This window comes from Chroicocephalus ridibundus, chromosome 18 (assembly GCF_963924245.1).
Source record: "Chroicocephalus ridibundus chromosome 18, bChrRid1.1, whole genome shotgun sequence".
Lineage (NCBI taxonomy): Eukaryota > Metazoa > Chordata > Aves > Charadriiformes > Laridae > Chroicocephalus > Chroicocephalus ridibundus.
In genome coordinates, this window is record NC_086301.1 from 2254726 (window position 1) to 2271322 (window position 16597).

Below are 16597 nucleotides of genomic sequence, written 5' to 3' on the forward strand. Positions count from 1 at the left end.
CATCCAGATACCCTGTAGGACTGAGTCTCAGTTTTATATGTCTGATGAATGTTCAAAAATGGGATTAGACCAAATGGTTACAGCCATCACAATAATTAAGAACAAAAGTTAACGGTAATCACAGGGAACTGATTCAATTTCAACAGGTATTGTTTGACTGAGGAACACATGCGATTCATAGAGAAAGCTGTGGTCATTACCTTTAATTCTTGCCTCAGAACCACAGTGAATTGGTCTCAGAGTTGCTAGCCCCTAATATTGTAGGTCTGGGCTACTATATTCCCAGAGCTCTCATATAACTCATTTCTCACACAAGGTATCTTAAACAAGTACCACATAGAGATGCATCTTGTGTTTTGTCTCAAAAGAGGAAAAGTCAAATGCTTTCTATGATACATGCTCAGATTGCGCGGAGGTACTTAGTAATGACTCATACACATGCATCTTCCTCACTATGACAAAATAACGAATGTTACATTGATAATCTGAATCAGACCACATCAGACAGAAGCAACCATCTCAATTCTGGCCACAAGATTAGCAAAACAGAAGCGGCTAGGTACGTGGTTACATGAATAAGTAAGTAAATAAATAAAAATTCCATTCCAGATTTTTAAAAAAATGAAATCAAATCAGGAAGTCTTCTAGAATTCAAACAGCAACTCAGCAACTTATTCATTCTGTTTATTGCATAATCAGACTGATGGTAACACACAATTCTCTTCCTCCTCCTATTAATGGTACCACAGAATTACCATTAGAACATGGAAACAGTTAACCACTCCTTACTACTATGAAAGGCAGAAAAGATAAAGCAGAGAAGAAAGTTAAAAACCAGAATCTCGTTTCTCCTGTAAAATGCCCTAAAATCTAAAGACATAGGAGAGAATGCTGCCTCAGTCTCATGTCAAGCAGTGACAGACAGGGTATGTTTGTTGTATTTTCAGTCACACAGGAAAATGTGTACCAGTGTTTATTTAGAAAACAACAAGAATGCTGCAGATGAACATACAGGTTCCAGGGAAAATATGAAAGCCGTATGCTATTTACAGCTCCTAAAATTAATCTGCAAAAGTATTTTTCCTGTAAGTCAATTATTGCTGTATTTTCTAACGGACATTACTCTTGTATTAAGTCAAGTGTAAGCCACCTCTCTTTATGTATTGTCTTTAATACTTATTCATAAAATATTTTTTAACATCTAAATGAAGCAATGCAGAGTAACAGTATGACCAGTAACATAACAGTATTTGAACTTGATTCTAGAAAAAAAAACAAACCCAAACCAAAATCTGCAGAGAAAACGTTTTAAGTAACCCAAAAGTAGTAAAAATCGTTCAGAGGCACACACACACAATTTCTGTAAATTCTTTATTGTATGGATTAAGAAAAAAGTATTCTCTTTTCTACATCAACTCTCAGGGCCCAAAGAGTTACAGAGCGTGCTTTACATACAGTTCAGCTGTTGTGATGTCAGAAATAACAGTTCAATTTTCTACAATTCAAGTTTGTTTTACAAAATAGGAAACTAAACAACAGTTATTTTAGAAAAACACTCATTAAAGCTGCCATTACAAGGAACATTGCCTTCAGCTATATAAGTGTGTCATTGATGTAATTAATTCCTCCCAATTTACAGTGCAGCTTAAATCAACTCAGTCACCTGGACATTATCCACTTAAATCTACTTTTTGTTTTCTAACATTTTTACTGTTGTTGGATATTTATTTCTAAAAGAAGACCTCTGAACTTGCTGCAGCATGTACCTACTATAGACCCTTGTTTATTAATTTGTTTTGCATTAAACATGTTGGTAAAAATATGATGAAGCAGAGGCAGCAGTGAACAATCATGTTTGTCAGAGACTTGGTTGCATCTTAGAGGCTCCACAGCATGGCAACAGCCTTGCAGATACCAACATCATAATAGTTAAAGTAGCAGAGGCCAGCGAAGGTAACGGCCGACAGTACATACAGACCTGTATTGGCCAGCTTAATGGGTATATCTCCATGGACGTAGTCAGTTATAACCTGTCCAAGCCCCCTACAGAATAAGAGGGGAAAAAAAAAAGCTGAAATCAGGAAAGAGCATCCCTCACTAAAATACACCCAGTTTACATAAGCATTCTACTAAGATGCCTCAAACACATTATTTTTTTCACCTGCTATCATCAACCTTTCCTAAAGAATGCCCAGTTCCCACTCAAAAAGATGATGTATCCATTTAAAACAAAACAAAACAACTATCCACATACTCTATTCTACACATATTGGCTCAGATTTTTCTTAATGGTAGTGAGGAAACAAGGTCTGGAGCACAGCTCTTTCAACAATAGATCTGTAGAATCTGCCTCCAAGAAACAGTGGGCAGCTTATCTGACTTCCAGGGACTCAAGAAAAGAAACCAAAGGACATATCTTTCTTGCCTGGACAGCAAGGTGTGGCTCTGGGACCAGCCGTTGTCACAAATGCACAGAAGACTCCAGGATGTGGCTTTAGATTAGAAAATAGTGGCAACCAAGAAATTAGCATACTATGTTTTTTTCTATCTCTCTCAGACTGGAAGTGAACTCTTGTCCAGATTTAAACTATCCATCAACAGGAAGACAGAGGATGATATTAAACTACTGTGGTAGTACAATTATATTTGCTTTCTGCAATGACAGATGTCAACTTGGTAAAAAAGAGAACTGCATTTAATGCAACAGTTTTCTTCCTAGGATTTTTGCCTTGGTCTAGCCTGAAGCTGAAGGACCTGTCTCCTACAAATTAAGACACCCTAGTGACCCAGCAAGGTTCAAAGTCCTGCAGCAGATGCCACTGCAAGTGAATACTGAGCTCAGTTTCACTTAGATGGGGTTCTAATACCATGAAGATGTCAAAAGTGAGAAAAGGGGTGCAAGGAACCCCTGGATACACAGAAGAGAAGGAGAAAGTGGAAGCAAAGGCAACTACTCTCAAACTACTACAGCTATTTTTTTTACAATTGAACAGTGGAATAAGGTCAGATGCGCAAGCAGCATTTACCCACACTTCTAGCCTTCCAAGGGCAGATAAATAAGGCACACTCAACTTGGGACTCACAGGCCACCCTTCAGCAGTAGTGTTGATAAAGGATTGTCATAAGATCTTTTCTTTGCATGGCACAGTAAGACTGAGCCATCCTAAGACTTCTCCGAAAAACTGGTGTGTGACTTTACAGCACGCTAATTAATTCACTCAAAGACCTCATGGGAAAGGACCAGTGGCCCTGAGAACAAGGAAGAGAATTATGAGAAATAGCTGATGTGTGGTAGCCACACAATCTAGCTCACAACACGGCAACTTCATTGGGCAGAGAAATCTTTATTACATGCCAGCAAAAATGGTACAAGATAAACATGGCTTCAGGTATCTTGAGTCAGTCTATTGATAGGTTAGTGTTTGGACTGACGATCACCTAACTACCTGAAGCTCTACTTCCAACATATTTTAGGACAAGATTTCCCGAGGAAAAACATAGCAAAAGGGGAATGAAAACCCCTCAAAAATATATGCAATACTCCTCTGCAGTTTCTGATCAGCTACTAAAGGGATTATTTGATCTGTTATGACAATCAGATTAACATTTATGGCAAGCAAACAATCTTTTTTCTTTTAAAGATATTCTAGCACTGAACACCTACGAAAGTACAAGAGCAGCGTTTTCCTACATAGGAACACCTTTAAGTTTTTAAGACAATGTTTCGCAAGACAAGAGTTTAACACTGGAGAAAAGTTCCAGTTTAAAAAGAGAACAAAAAACCCACAGAAGCCGGGGAGGAACTCACTCTGATGAAAGTTACTAGCAGAGCTGTACACCAGCAGCAAGTCATTTTCTCACAGGGGAAGTCCCCACACTGTTTATGGAGAAGAGATTTCTAGTATGACCAATCCTGACACTTTTGTCAGCAAGAGACATTCACTAAAGAATCAAATGCACGTGCATTCACACAATGAGAACCCATTTCAACACATCAACCTGCAATAACCTGTTCCCTTACCTGGAATTTCCCCACATGGTCACATCTCGTACGGCACCAACATGCACACACCAAACAAGTGAAGAAATGCTCCACAGGCAGGGAAGTTTAAGGTTTATGTATTCTATATTTGAAAGACTTCTGCCAAATATATTCAAGGATAGCCACATTTCAGATTGATTCTGTACTAGATTTGAGGGCTTTGGAAAAAAGCTCCCAGTCAGTGAGGAAAGTTCAAGAATCCCTGGTACCACTTCATAAGGCTAAACTGAGATTCAAGAAAACCTGGCACCCTAAAGTACTGTGAAGTACTTATCTGTTTTATCCCTGTGACAAGGAACTGCAGACTACTATCACCTGAAGAAGGTAAATGCTGCCAGTTAGGCCAACTATGCACTCCTAACTAGACTCGTCTAGCCTACTCTCGTTAAAGATCACAACAGAACTACACTTAAGAAGAACACGAGCAAGTATCCATTTCCCAGGAATCAAAGTCTTGGCTTCTTCAGTGGAATATTTGCTATGGACTCTTTATTATGCAGAATCTCATCACCATTAAGATGTACAAAGCCAGCCCACAACACAGAACCTTACAAGAACCATTTGTTTTATATAGATCTGTCCTGTTTCCTTTGTTCATATAACATTGATTCTTCTACAAGATAAAAACATCCAAGATTCTACACAACCAGTGGCAAGGAAATCCTCCTAAGGTAAGATACTATGTAGAAGAACATTAGAGAATGTTTATGGATTCCTTACTAGTAACACCTATGCTGCCTTCTGACTGAGAGTGTGACAAAGGAAGACCAAGAAACAACCAGTCTTGTCAAAGATCACAACTATTACAGAACTTGGAGAGTAAGGACTTCGCTTGCACCTCTTTCCAGGTATTTTATACTAGATCAGGAAATAAGTCAGGAAACTCGCTGAGATATACAGACTTAAGACCTAAGGCTTGGAGTTTTCCTGACTATCAGACTTCACTCTTAATTCTGAGGGACCTATCGCACTTACCAGTGGCCATGGAGAGTGAGGGCTGCAGCCAGTGAATAGTCCACGGCTGGTCCAGGATACAGGTAGGCTGCAGGAAGGAGACCCAGCAAGAGGACACTGACAGCTCGCTCACCTGTCCAGTGCAAAGATGCCGCCTTGGAACTGCCTGTAAGAAGAAGTATTTTTCAGTGGAAAGTTCCTGTTCAAAGTGCTGTAACCTTAAAAACAGATACCTCATCCTGATCAGTACCACACAATTATGTGTCTTCTCTGACCTGATTACTAAGCTTTCATCCAAGCAAAACCTAGATGCCTTTGATTTACTGCTATAGAATATACATATATATCTCTTACAATGTCTAAAAGGTTTATTTTAAACAGTCCTCTCTTTGCTGCTGCTAAAGAGAAGCTTCTTTTACTACAGAAGAATAGAAGCTCAACAGGTAAAGTCAAAGCAAACACCAGTCCTACTTTCACAACCTGCAGTTCAGGACTAAGGTCCAAGTCAACCATCACAGAAAGAACTGTCTCCGAAGGCAAAGCCTTTTTGTCTAGTGAATTTCCTGACTGTTACGTACTATTCACTACTCCCACCTCTTGAGAAATGGCTTTGAGATCCAAAAGCACACAACTACAAGTTCCAGTGAACGGCACACCATGATAACTCTGTGCGCATTTCTGCCAAGGAACCGATATTGTTATTTTTAACTGCAAATAGCACATTAAACTTCTGGGACCATCACAGTGATATAGGGCCTAGAAGTAGCCTGAAGGCCAAAGGATTTCAGTCCTCCATTGATACTCAGCTGGGTACAATTTGAACCACTTAACAGATGACTCTAGTAATAGAAATACCAGTTAGGGAGCTCTGTCACCAACTCTTACTTTTTAGAAGCATTCGAATACTATTAGGAAGGAAAAAGAAGCACACCCAAACCATCTAGAAAGTTCTGGAGCGAACCAAAACTCAAACACCATAAGCAATACCCTGGACCAGAATGTCAGCATCAGTCCAGGATAAAAACATCAAGAACTGACTCTGTGAAATTACCTTTATAATACAATATCCCCAAAGCACTTACCCAACACATAAAAATTATCCATCCATCTAAACCCAAATACATGGGTTTTTCTTTGTTTTTGCAAGGAGAAAGAAACTTAGAAAAGTGACATGATAAGGAAAGCAAAGGACCTGAAGTAAAACGTAAAAGGGACCTAGGCTAGGGTCTAATAAGGTGTCCCTGTAGAACTCCGCAGTCAAGAACACTTCACAGCACATGCATGAAAGTCTGTTGTTAATATGAACTTCAGAATAGAAAAGAAGGAAACAGCTTAGCTGTGTTTAAGCCAATTTCTTTTACAAGTGTTTCTTCATCCTTTCCACTTCTAAGCTGCATTGCAATGGCTACAAAACATCCTTAACCTCTGGTCACAACATTTCTCATATTTAACTGTGCAACTGACAGACCAGAACTTGGTCTTGTCGTGGTTATCTTTCATCACCTCTGTGTAGTCTTACCACATGAAGAGAGCAAAAAACAATCTAAGAAATAGTCTTGGCATGCAAATCAGACTTCTCAGATTAACGTCACTGAACCAGAAGCTCTACTGTTCAAGGAAGAAGTCACAATTGCAGTGCCTTCATATTGTTACTGCTCCTGAACCATAAGAAATGTTAAGCCTTCTTTCCAATTTCTTTTAAAAATCTTTCAATCTTTTTTCCACACTCTAAAAAAACCCCACCTTTATTAATAAGCAAAGATTTACTTTTTTAATATTCAGTTGATATCTCCCACTTAAAGACTTGCAGCATTCACAGCCTTAATAGCGGCATTACAAGCGTCAGTTTCAAATACAAGCAGTGTAGAGCCACATACACCTTGTTTTAAATCAGACCCGGGCAGAGTGCTAATCAACAGCCGTGCTATCGACTGAAAATAGTACAGTCGCAGGTGATGGTAACACATTCTGGCAATACCAATAACCCTACCTCACCCACGAAGAGCCGAAGAAAAACTACTATGCCTTGCATCCATTTTTCCCACCCCTGCACGGTCACACCTTCCATTTAAAATCTCCTACACGGGCCAAAAAAATCGTCAGCTCTGACTAGACGTGGGTGTAATGGGCACTCGAAGATCACGCTGTTTGGCTAGAGAAATCGTTTGGAGGACGGGGGCACAACGGCTCAGCGCCGGCTAACAAACCTGGCGCCCAGTGCCAGCCTCGGGGAAGAGGAGACACCCCCCCTCCGCGCGCGCACACACACAAAGACACGCACACAGACACGCACATAGAGACACGCACACAGAGACGCACACAGACACACGCACACAGACACACGCACACAGACACACGCACACAGACACACGCACAGCCACGCAGCCCCGCGCACAGCGGGCGGGACGTACCGTGGCCCTGCTGCGGGGGACTGTGGCTCTGCCGGGCCGGAACGCTCCGATCGGCGACGGCCGCCAGGGCAGCGGGGCGACGGAGAAGGGTCCTCCCGAGGAGAGCTGCGGAGAGAAAGGGGACGAGATGTCAGGGCCGGGCCGGGCCGGGCCGGGCGGCGGGGTGCAGGGCCGGCGGGCACTCACCCATCTGGGCGCCGCGGGGGCGCATCAGCCCCGCCCGCAGCAGCACCAGCGCCGCCATCGTCCCCAGCCGGCCCAAGGGCACCGCGCACCGGAACCGGAAGTCGCTGGCGCTGCAACCCTTCCTTTTCCGGGGTGGCCGCGGGATGAAGGCACGGAGGTCCTTCCCGGAGCCGCTGATGGCGGGAGGCCGAGACGGGCCGCCCCCAAGCCAGCAGCGGCTGCGCTGCTTCGGAGGGGCTTGGTTGTATCTTAAAATCCACAGCAATGAGCACAGCGGATACAGGCGCGCCTCACCTGCACTTTTGCTAATGAAAAATCTTTGTACGAGGGATGCTATACCAAATAAACACCTTCTTGAGCAGTTCCTGTGATGTACGTAAAGCGGTTGTATTGTTATCGCATGACTATCCAGCAGAATAGTGGCCGCAATAAAAGAGCAAGCAGCCAAAAGCAAGCTGAAAGTAGTGCTTTCTCCGAGTCTTTGGCATTAGCCAGCAGACAAGGGCATGCAGAGAATGGCTTTTCACTTGAAGTGAAAAGAGGGACAGTAAGCGGGACTTCAGGTGAGGACCTAGGCGCATTGGCGCTTCTATACTTGTTCAGGCGTAGCCTAAAGCTGGAGCCGCGCTTGGTCACTGACACCCAACAATCGCATCAGCACAGTACACTTCCCCAATGGCTGCTTTCCACCCCAGCCTCCCTCACTTCCTCTCCTCTAAGTCCTCCACAGCCACCTGGTCTGACCAGGCAGAAACATGGCACAGGGAGAACACAAGGACCACCTAGACTTCTCAGGCCTGTGCTCTGTCACCGGGCTTTACTCCAAAACAACGACAAAAGCATCGACTCTGTCTGGATTTATTTATTTTGTTGAAAGACTTGGCTGTTCAGCTGCAGGGAGAACAGCCCAGTACCAATTTCTCCAGTAATACATTGGGCAGACCAGAGACAGAACACAACACCCACCAAGGCTTCTCTGTCGGCACAAATGGTTTCAGCATCCTCCTAGACAGAATGAAGGAAAGGTAGTCACAATGGCCAGCCCATGCCAGGATTTGGAGAGAAGTCTAAAATAAACAAATGCACTGGTGTCTTTTCTTCATCATTATGGAAGGAGTCACTGCACCTTCAGCTGGAATGAGAGTATTCACTCATGCTCCTTTCTGTGTCCAGCTGACCATGCGCATGCCACCACACAGGTCTGCTTCTGTTGGAGGATGAGAAGACAAAGCTACTGTAGGGTTAAATCCAGTGACATTTCCTCTGTTATCAGACTTTTTTTTGTCTCTCCCTTCTCCTATTGCAGGTCTTGGTCATTGATTTGGTAATCAAAAAACCAATCTGTTAAAACCTAATTTAAAAAAAAAACAAAACAAACTGGTGCAAACATGCCTGTTTTCCCCCTGCAGATAGCCTGTAACGTTTTCGTGCATCAGAGGTCAACCTGGTCACAGAAAAAGAATCTGAAGGTGGCAGGACTAGCCAACCTGTGAGACAGGCAACTGCTCCCCTGGTTTTCTGAATGTCAAGTCAATGAAAAGCAAGGGGGCACCTACTGCAGGCTGCTTCTCCCCTGTGGGCTGGCAGGATGTGTATAAACCACAGTGTTGGAACAAGTTGTACCACGGGGCAGTGCTGCAAGATAAAAGCCTGCCGCTGTCCTGTACCTTATTGTTTGAGCTGCAGCCTGGACTCATCAGTCCTCATCTGAGCTATCCTCAGATTTTTCATCAGCAGCCACTTTCCAGTTCTTTCTCTTGCTCTTCTTCTCTGGTACTTCACCGTGCCTCTCTGACACAGAATTGTGGCATTTCTTTCTCTTTTTTGGGGGCCGTTTCTCTTTTTTCTCCTCAGATTCACTGTCCTCAGAGCTGCTGGTGGTTGAACTGCTTGCACGAGAAAAGTCACTCTCCTGCCCAGAAGAAGAGGTAGGTTCCCTGGCAGGCACTTTCCTGGTCTTTTTCTTACGCTTGTGTTTCCCTTTCCGGGTGCTTGAAGTCTCCTCTTCTGAGCACTCACTCTCCTGGGAAGAATCTGATGATGTTCTCCCCTGCTCCTTTTTCTTTTTCTTTCGCTTTTTGTGTGATCGCTTTTTTTGCTTCTTCTTGTGTGATTTCTTTGTTTTTTTCCGTTTGTGCGACTCATGGGCAGTTTGCTTTCCCAGATGAGATTTCTTCTTCCCGTTGATAGCATTTTGTTCATCTCCTTCTTGCTGGTCACTGTACAAAAAAGAAAGGATGAACAAAAGGAAGCAGACAGGCAGGCACACAGCAGTTGAGCCTTTTCTGTCTCACAGTTTTAAGCAAGCCCATCAATTCATTTGGCTAGAGCAGGGAAGGAAATGCTTTGACAAACATGGTAGCTGCATTTTTGTTTCAAGCACTTATTAACAACTTGGGTCCACCCTTACTAATATTCCTGTTTAAAGTATTTGAGCCAGAACCAAGGATAAAAGCCACAGAGTGATGAAAATTCATTTGCAGCAAGTTACTTCAAATCTGTAAGCCTGACAAATATCATACTTGATGACTCTGTTAGATGTAGTTTAAAAATAATAATTCTGTCTAAGATCTTATTTTTACAGTCAAGTCTCTACTCTCCAGGATACTGCAAGAATTTATATTCTCCAAATAAGGAGAAAGACAGAAAATACAGGTACACTATAACGGAAAGGAGAACCTGGAGCTGATATTTGAGAGGGTGTTTATTGAGCTGATTTGGATTCAGCCTACTACTCTGGCTCTCTGTCGGCCCACACAGACCTTCCAGATTCATAGCATTTTAATAACTCAAGCTAAAGCTGAATGTCTAATTACTATAAAAGATGCAATCCCCGAAGTCTCATACAAGGGAGAACCACGTTAATGAACTAGATTTTTTTCAGTGGGTGTCTGTAACTAAACAGTGCTGCTTTACATTCAAGGCTGATCTATATTCAGAACTTAAAACTCATTTTGTGAAATTCTCTGCATAACCTGACAGAAGTAAGCTTCTGGATATATTAGTAAGCCTGCTTGCCTTACCTATCTGTATCAAATTCTTCAGGGTACAACTCTTTATAGCCACTGTGACCCCATCTGTAAGAAAGCAGAACCATCCATTAGAAACAGACAAACTGTTTAAGAAAAAAACATAATTCTGAAAAGACAGAGCCGCAGAATGAACATGAGTTTGTTTAGACAGCAAAGAAGGGCTACCGGAACCTTCCCAAAAAAGAAGGAACTATGGTTGGGACTATTTAAATACATCTTACGTTCTCAGTCTCTTTTTCATTTCTAATTAGGGAAAACTACAACTCAAACTTCTTTAAAATAACGCTGGAGAGCACTACCTTGCATTTCTCAAGGGTTTTTTTTAAGTTCCCTAGGCAAAGTAATAAATAATAAGCTTAGTTGCTAAGCTCAGGGCTGAGCTTTTGCTGCTTACTGTGACTTAAGAACTCTATAGATGGACTCAAAGTAGGTATTCTGTGACACTGCAAAAGTTCGCGCATGTTAATTATTCAGTCTCAAAATGAGATCAAGTATTATTTTGTAGGAGTATGTATTGAAAAGAAAAATGTACTAACTTTTTGGTACAGGACTCCAGAAAGGTGTTTTAATTACAGTTATAACCCCGGAACATTAATTCTCCCACAGACCTGTCTGGCATGTTGGCTTCACATTCATACAGCTTTTTATTCCAGGACCGGGCTCTAAGGAGATCATCTTCGACTAGGTCAAGAAATTGTGAGTTCTTTGTTTTCCAGTCAGCCCTGTGGCCCTCCTCATCAAAGCCATCACTGCGCATCCGACTGCTGCAGAAAGAGAACAGTTGTCCTTCAGCTGTCAGCTCTGATGGAGAAACTTTCTGAGCAAGGGGTTAGTCCAGTGAGAGGAGCAAAAATCCAGCAAGTCTCGGATGTCCATCTATGCAAGAAGACCAGCTATCATTTTAACAGACAGTCACCATTAACAGCTCTCACAAAACCAGTTCAATAGCTAACACTGGTTTTCAAAACTTACTACAGCCCTCTGTGACAGCAAAATTCTTGTCAGAGATGCTCACAATGCAAAATTAGAGGAAGCGGGTTATCTTGCCTACCACAACAAACGCAGTTCTTTTCCTCTAGAATACTCTGCAGGAGCAGACTAACAACATGCATGGAGACATAGGTTAGTAAAAGCAGCAAAGGGGAAACTGAAGAAGTAGAACTGACTTACTAGAATTGTAATTTGAACAGGTACCAGGACTGTGACCCCAAATCCACAGAAAGCACCAACAGTTTTGAGTGATCTCACATGTTTGTGGCTCCAGTTATGTTTCTCACTTGAAATGCTGCACTTCCTGAACCAAGCAGCAGCCATGGACTTAGCATAAGTCTGAAAAGTGCTCTCCCTGAGACATTAAAACCACTTCCTGCAACATTCACGTTTCTGAAAAGTCTTCATGGTAGTAAGCTTCCCCCACCCACGCCAAACCCCAACCCTCCCCTCAAACCCAGCTTGTTTTCATGTAGCTTGTGAGATCCTCAGGCATGTCAGAATGGTTTAACAGATACCACACAAGCAGCAGTCAATACCGGTGTGTTACAATAGTGCAGGACTCCACACCACAAAAGTTTTGTTTACTGTTAACCTAAATGGCAATACATTAGATTTTCCTCACAATATTCTGACATATTAGTTAAGCACTTCCTACCCACCGTTGGTTCAGAGAGCCCAGCCTACTTAATGCTGTACTTCGAAGACTATGCATCTAGATGAAGAGATAAAAGGTCAGACTGAAGCACAGGTCTGACCTCTTTCCAGGACTCATTAAGGAGAAAATAAATGTATCTGTAGTCTATGTAGTCTGCATGTATGTCTTCATATATTGTAAATGCATAGTCATCACAGAACGCTCATAAAGTATTATAACATAAAAGGGTTCAGCAACTAAGTCAAGATAATTATCTCCTCCACACAACTAAAACCCACCTGGACGTGTCTGACAGCATTCTGCTTTGCCTTTTCCAGTAAGTCTCTTCTGTCTGCTTCTCCCACTCCCTTATTTTCCACATTTCTGTCTCTTCCTGTATCTGAAAGTCACAGAAGGGAAATACGTAGAACATTTGGGAAATTTTACAGACATGTTGCCTGTAACGTTGGCTTCTAGCTCAACACTCCTGCTAACAAAATTCACAGCAAACTTTCCTACCATACTGAAATAGATTATTATTTCTAGCTATGACCAAGGTAACCAAAAGGGAAACCTCTTGATGGTAATACCCCAACAAAGCACATAAGGATAACGGCATCAGAAATGGCGGGTTTGCCTGATTTTGCTGTCTCATCTGTTCTGGCTACCCTGCCTTCTCATTCATTACCATCCCAAACATACATACCGTTAGAGAATTCAGTATATAAGTATCATCAGGAAGGACCAAGCCAAAATGAAAAGTTCCATTACAGGCTGAAAAAACACAGCATGCAAATACTGAGTGGTTTGACACAGATTTATGCTTATGGAGACTGACTCTAAATGAGTGATTTTATAAATACAAGAAAAGAGTTGCTCAATTATGTCATAAATTAATTAAATAGTTTGCTAAAGTTAATGTAGTTTCTTAATCTTGCACTAAAATACTGCCTGTGCACATTAACACAAAGTTCAAATCCTTTGATGCAATTAAAAGCACATACACAGTAGGAAAAAAAATCCAAACAAAAAAAAGGTTTGTTTTAAAAAGGCAAACTATACGTTTTCATGAAAGCCCTGCCAGAATAGGTTTTCCATGGGGCAAATTTTATAGGTAAATACACATACACGCTTCCTCACCAGGATGAAAACCCAAGAAAAACTGGGTTAAACTGAAAGCCAGAGTACCGACGTTTGCGTGGCTGATTTGAACAAGTCCCCTCCCCTCCGGAACGCGGACCCGCTCTCCCCCCCAGGCCCGGTGACACCCCGGGCACTCAGCCCGCCCCTGCTCCCCGCTCCGCCGGGAGGCACCGGCACCCCCGGGCCCCGCAGACGCCGCCCGAGTGATGTCCAGGCCTCTCCACTCGGACACAAGCCGCCTGCAGAAGCGGGCACCGGGCAGGGCTAGGCAGAGGAGACACCACAGAGAGGGGACAAGGGGCCCAGCAGCTGCCGCCGGCTCCACCCGTACCTTGTTGTGCGCGCCCGTGTGCCGGATGACGTTCCGCAGCAGCACCTTCCCCACCGGCACCCGGGACATCCTCTCGCCCTACGCAGCTCCGCGGACGCCAGCCCCACCGGCACGCCCGGGCCCCTCACGGCCGAGGCCCGCTGGCAGGAAGGACCGGGAGAGGCCGGGCCTGCCCTCGGCGGCCGGCCGGAAGCGGTCCCCCGCCAGGTGCCTCCTCCCGGCAACAGACGCCGGGGCGCCGGAGCCGCCGCGGGATGACCGCGGGACGTAACGGCCGGTCAGTGGCTCCGAGGGCGGGCGACAGCGTCTGGCTCCGCCGCGGGGCCGGCGGGCTCGGGCGGTGGCGGGGCCGGAACGCGCGGAAGCGGGAGGAGGAGGAAGGGGAAGGCAGACGGACCCGCGTAGCCCGGCACTTCCGGTTGCCGTTGCTAGGCGACGGCGGCGGCCATGGCAGACGCGGCGCTGGCGCGGGCCGCGCAGCTCTGGTCGCTGCTGGACGAGATGGCGGAGAACGAGCCCCAGGCCTACCTCCGGCTCCTGCGGCAGCAGCGCGCCGAGGCCGAGCGGCTCTGCGCCCCGCCGGAACCTCACCTCTGCCTGAGGGCCCGTCCCGCGGTTGGTGCGCGGGGCTCGGCCTCCCGTCCGGGTGCTGGGAGGGGGACGGCGCCGGCGGGGCGCTCAGTCGCGGCTCGGTCTCTTGCAGGGCGTTGTCGGGAGACCGCTGTTCATCAACGTCTGCAGCTGGAAAAGGGTCCCGGCGCCCAAGGCCCCCACTGACCCCACGCCTGTCAGTGCGGGGCTGCTACAAGAAGTATCTGGTGAAGGAGGTAGGTGCCCAAGGAGCTGCGCCTGGCCCCGGCTGCATTTCTTCCTGCAGCAGTGCACTGCACGGCAATCACATGTTGATTCTCGCTGCAAGAGGGTGGTGCTGTGCTGTGTCCAGCTCTTGGCTCGGGGTGGGGGCGGCAAGGCAGGGATGCAACAGGGACTCTAAATGAGTCCTTCCTTTTTGAAAAAAAAACAAAAAACCAAACCAAAACTGAAGAAATACAAAGATTGATTGCAGAGCAATAATTCTGACAATTAACTTATTTTTATAGACCTTTACAGCATTATAGATATTGCATATAACCCAGATGTTCTTCAGAGGGGAGAAGAAAATCCAGAAAAAATGGAGCACTTGATATATTTGACACTTAAATTCATTGAGAAACGATGCAACCTTACTCTTTCTTATTTGTACACCATTGAATCATTCAAATTGAAAGGAAGCCTGGAAACGATGCAGCAACGTCTGAAAGGCAGGCAGATACCAACTCCAGATCTCAGTCAGAACACAAAGAAGGGTATGTAGAGATCTGCTGTCACTTTTCTTTGAGGACCTATCAGATTCTCCAACAAATTTACTCAAGCCTCATCTCCTAACCCCAATTCTTGCCATAAAGCATAAACCAAATGCTTCTCTCTAAGAATTCAGAATAAGGCTAGTATTCATACCAGACATTAGATTCACCCTAGTGGCTTATCTGTATTCATCTCTGGTGTTTTACAATTGAGAAACTGTAGTGACACTGGAACAACAAACTCTCTTTTTCCTATATCCACTAGACATAGGAACTCTGTTGGGTTTGATCCTTTGAGGTGCTAAGTCTTTTTTCTCTAACCTGAGTTAAAGGGGGTGCTGCTGTAACTAGGATTCCGAAAACAACTTTTAACCTGTTGGCAATAAAACCAAATCATGGGCCAAGGAGAAACTGCCAGTAACGGTCTTCAGCTGACAAAATTCCTAATTACAATTCATTATAGTTAAAACGTTTGTGATATATTTGTCAAATGGCAGAACATTACAGTTCTTAGTAACTCAGTGATATGTGTGAAAAACTTATTTTTCTTGAAAGAACTGACACTGGATCAGCTGCTACACAGCATGGAAGCTGAGGACTGCAGCAATGCTCCTGTGCTGCTGAAGGAAGAAAATGTGACACAGTCTAAAGTGCATCTGATAGAGGAAATTACCAGTACTGAAATTCCAGAGAACCTAAGTACCCCTGTCTATCAAATGATCACTGTGAAGGATGCAAACGAGAAACCACTCAAAATTGAACTCAAAATGAAATTGCCTAAGGTTAGCTCTGTTTCTGAGTGTGATCTGAGAACTTCAAAGGTAAGACAGCAGAAAGAATAACCTTGTGTTTTCTGTCTAGTATCCAATTTCTAGAAACGCTCACTGCTAATTTGTTGTCAAATATTTAATCAAGTATTTTAATTTTCTTGGTTTAGGATGACATAATCATTGAAGTCCCTGAAAAATACAAATTACAACTAGATCTGCCAGAATTGGTGGATGAAGAAACAACTACAGCAGTATTTAACAAAGGAAAACGTGTATTATTTATCACACTGCCAGTTGCCAAGCCAGATCCTTAAGGACTGTATTCTGTCCAGTTCATGTTCACAGATGACAGAAATCCTAACTTTTAGATGGTGATGATGGGGTTTCTTTTGTTTGGGTTTGTTTATTTTTATTGACCTCTAATCTTCCAGGGTGAATACCTCAAATACCTTTAGAAGATGCATGTAGAAAAGGAAATCTGGAGGAATACTAGCACCACCGAAATTAGGAACAAAATAAGTAAAGATTGTAAATATTCAAAGAATATTTGAGTATGTTAACAGCTGTAGTAAAGAACCATAAATGCATACATGCTTTACTACATCATTCATTTGCCTTAAGGTACATCAATAACAGTTGTGAAGTCTTTTTGCTAAATAAATTGATTACTGGAGTCACATGGTTAGAGCGGCTCTCGCATGTATTTAATGCTGGAACAGCCAGCAGAGGCGTGTCATATGTTCTACAAGTTGCTCTGC

At 43.8% G+C, this 16597-nt stretch overlaps 3 protein-coding genes across 6 annotated transcripts; 1 reads left to right on the forward strand and 2 right to left on the reverse strand.

Annotated features, from left to right (window-relative positions):
• Window positions 1-1354: 1354 nt before the first annotated feature.
• Window positions 1355-7752, reverse strand: SDHD (succinate dehydrogenase complex subunit D). The gene is made up of 4 exons (XM_063355477.1): window positions 7594-7752; window positions 7408-7512; window positions 5018-5162; window positions 1355-2043 (listed from the first exon to the last, which is right to left on the reverse strand). Exons 1-4 carry the CDS (start codon window positions 7649-7651, stop codon window positions 1878-1880), a joined length of 474 nt encoding a protein of 157 aa, XP_063211547.1. The 5' UTR covers window positions 7652-7752; the 3' UTR covers window positions 1355-1877.
• Window positions 7753-8435: 683 nt separating this feature from the next.
• NKAPD1 (NKAP domain containing 1) lies at window positions 8436-14071 on the reverse strand. 4 transcript variants are annotated; one of them, XM_063355472.1, is made up of 6 exons: window positions 13727-14071; window positions 12552-12652; window positions 11234-11389; window positions 10617-10670; window positions 9261-9812; window positions 8436-8800 (listed from the first exon to the last, which is right to left on the reverse strand). In XM_063355472.1, exons 1-5 carry the CDS (start codon window positions 13793-13795, stop codon window positions 9290-9292), a joined length of 903 nt encoding a protein of 300 aa, XP_063211542.1. In that variant the 5' UTR covers window positions 13796-14071; the 3' UTR covers window positions 8436-8800; window positions 9261-9289. The 4 variants fall into 4 exon arrangements, with proteins under 4 accessions (XP_063211542.1, XP_063211543.1, XP_063211545.1 ...); XM_063355473.1 differs by lacking the exon at window positions 8436-8800 and adding an exon at window positions 12959-13026 and having other exon boundaries at window positions 9145-9812; XM_063355475.1 differs by lacking the exons at window positions 8436-8800; window positions 13727-14071 and having other exon boundaries at window positions 9145-9812; window positions 11234-11501.
• A 92-nt stretch (window positions 14072-14163) lies between these two features.
• Window positions 14164-16153, forward strand: PIH1D2 (PIH1 domain containing 2). Its single transcript, XM_063355471.1, has 5 exons — window positions 14164-14341; window positions 14430-14553; window positions 14827-15072; window positions 15625-15890; window positions 16007-16153. Exons 1-5 carry the CDS (start codon window positions 14174-14176, stop codon window positions 16151-16153), a joined length of 951 nt encoding a protein of 316 aa, XP_063211541.1. The 5' UTR covers window positions 14164-14173.
• Window positions 16154-16597: the final 444 nt, after the last annotated feature.

Coding starts and splice junctions, on each gene's coding strand:
- SDHD (XM_063355477.1), bottom strand. CDS start 7,651: ATGGCGGCGCTGGTGCTGCTGCGGGCGGGGCTGATGCGCCCCCGCGGC. Junction 7,513..7,593: donor CCCCCGCGGCGCCCAGATGG/GTGAGTGCCCGC, acceptor TTCTCTCCGCAG/CTCTCCTCGGGAGGACCCTT. Junction 2,044..5,017: donor CTCACTCTCCATGGCCACTG/GTAAGTGCGATA, acceptor CTTATTCTGTAG/GGGGCTTGGACAGGTTATAA.
- NKAPD1 (XM_063355472.1), bottom strand. CDS start 13,795: ATGTCCCGGGTGCCGGTGGGGAAGGTGCTGCTGCGGAACGTCATCCGG. Junction 12,653..13,726: donor ACACGGGCGCGCACAACAAG/GTACGGGTGGAG, acceptor TGTGACTTTCAG/ATACAGGAAGAGACAGAAAT. Junction 11,390..12,551: donor ATGCTGTCAGACACGTCCAG/GTGGGTTTTAGT, acceptor CTCTTTCTGCAG/CAGTCGGATGCGCAGTGATG.
- PIH1D2 (XM_063355471.1), top strand. CDS start 14,174: ATGGCAGACGCGGCGCTGGCGCGGGCCGCGCAGCTCTGGTCGCTGCTG. Junction 14,342..14,429: donor GCCTGAGGGCCCGTCCCGCG/GTTGGTGCGCGG, acceptor GGTCTCTTGCAG/GGCGTTGTCGGGAGACCGCT. Junction 14,554..14,826: donor AGAAGTATCTGGTGAAGGAG/GTAGGTGCCCAA, acceptor TTATTTTTATAG/ACCTTTACAGCATTATAGAT.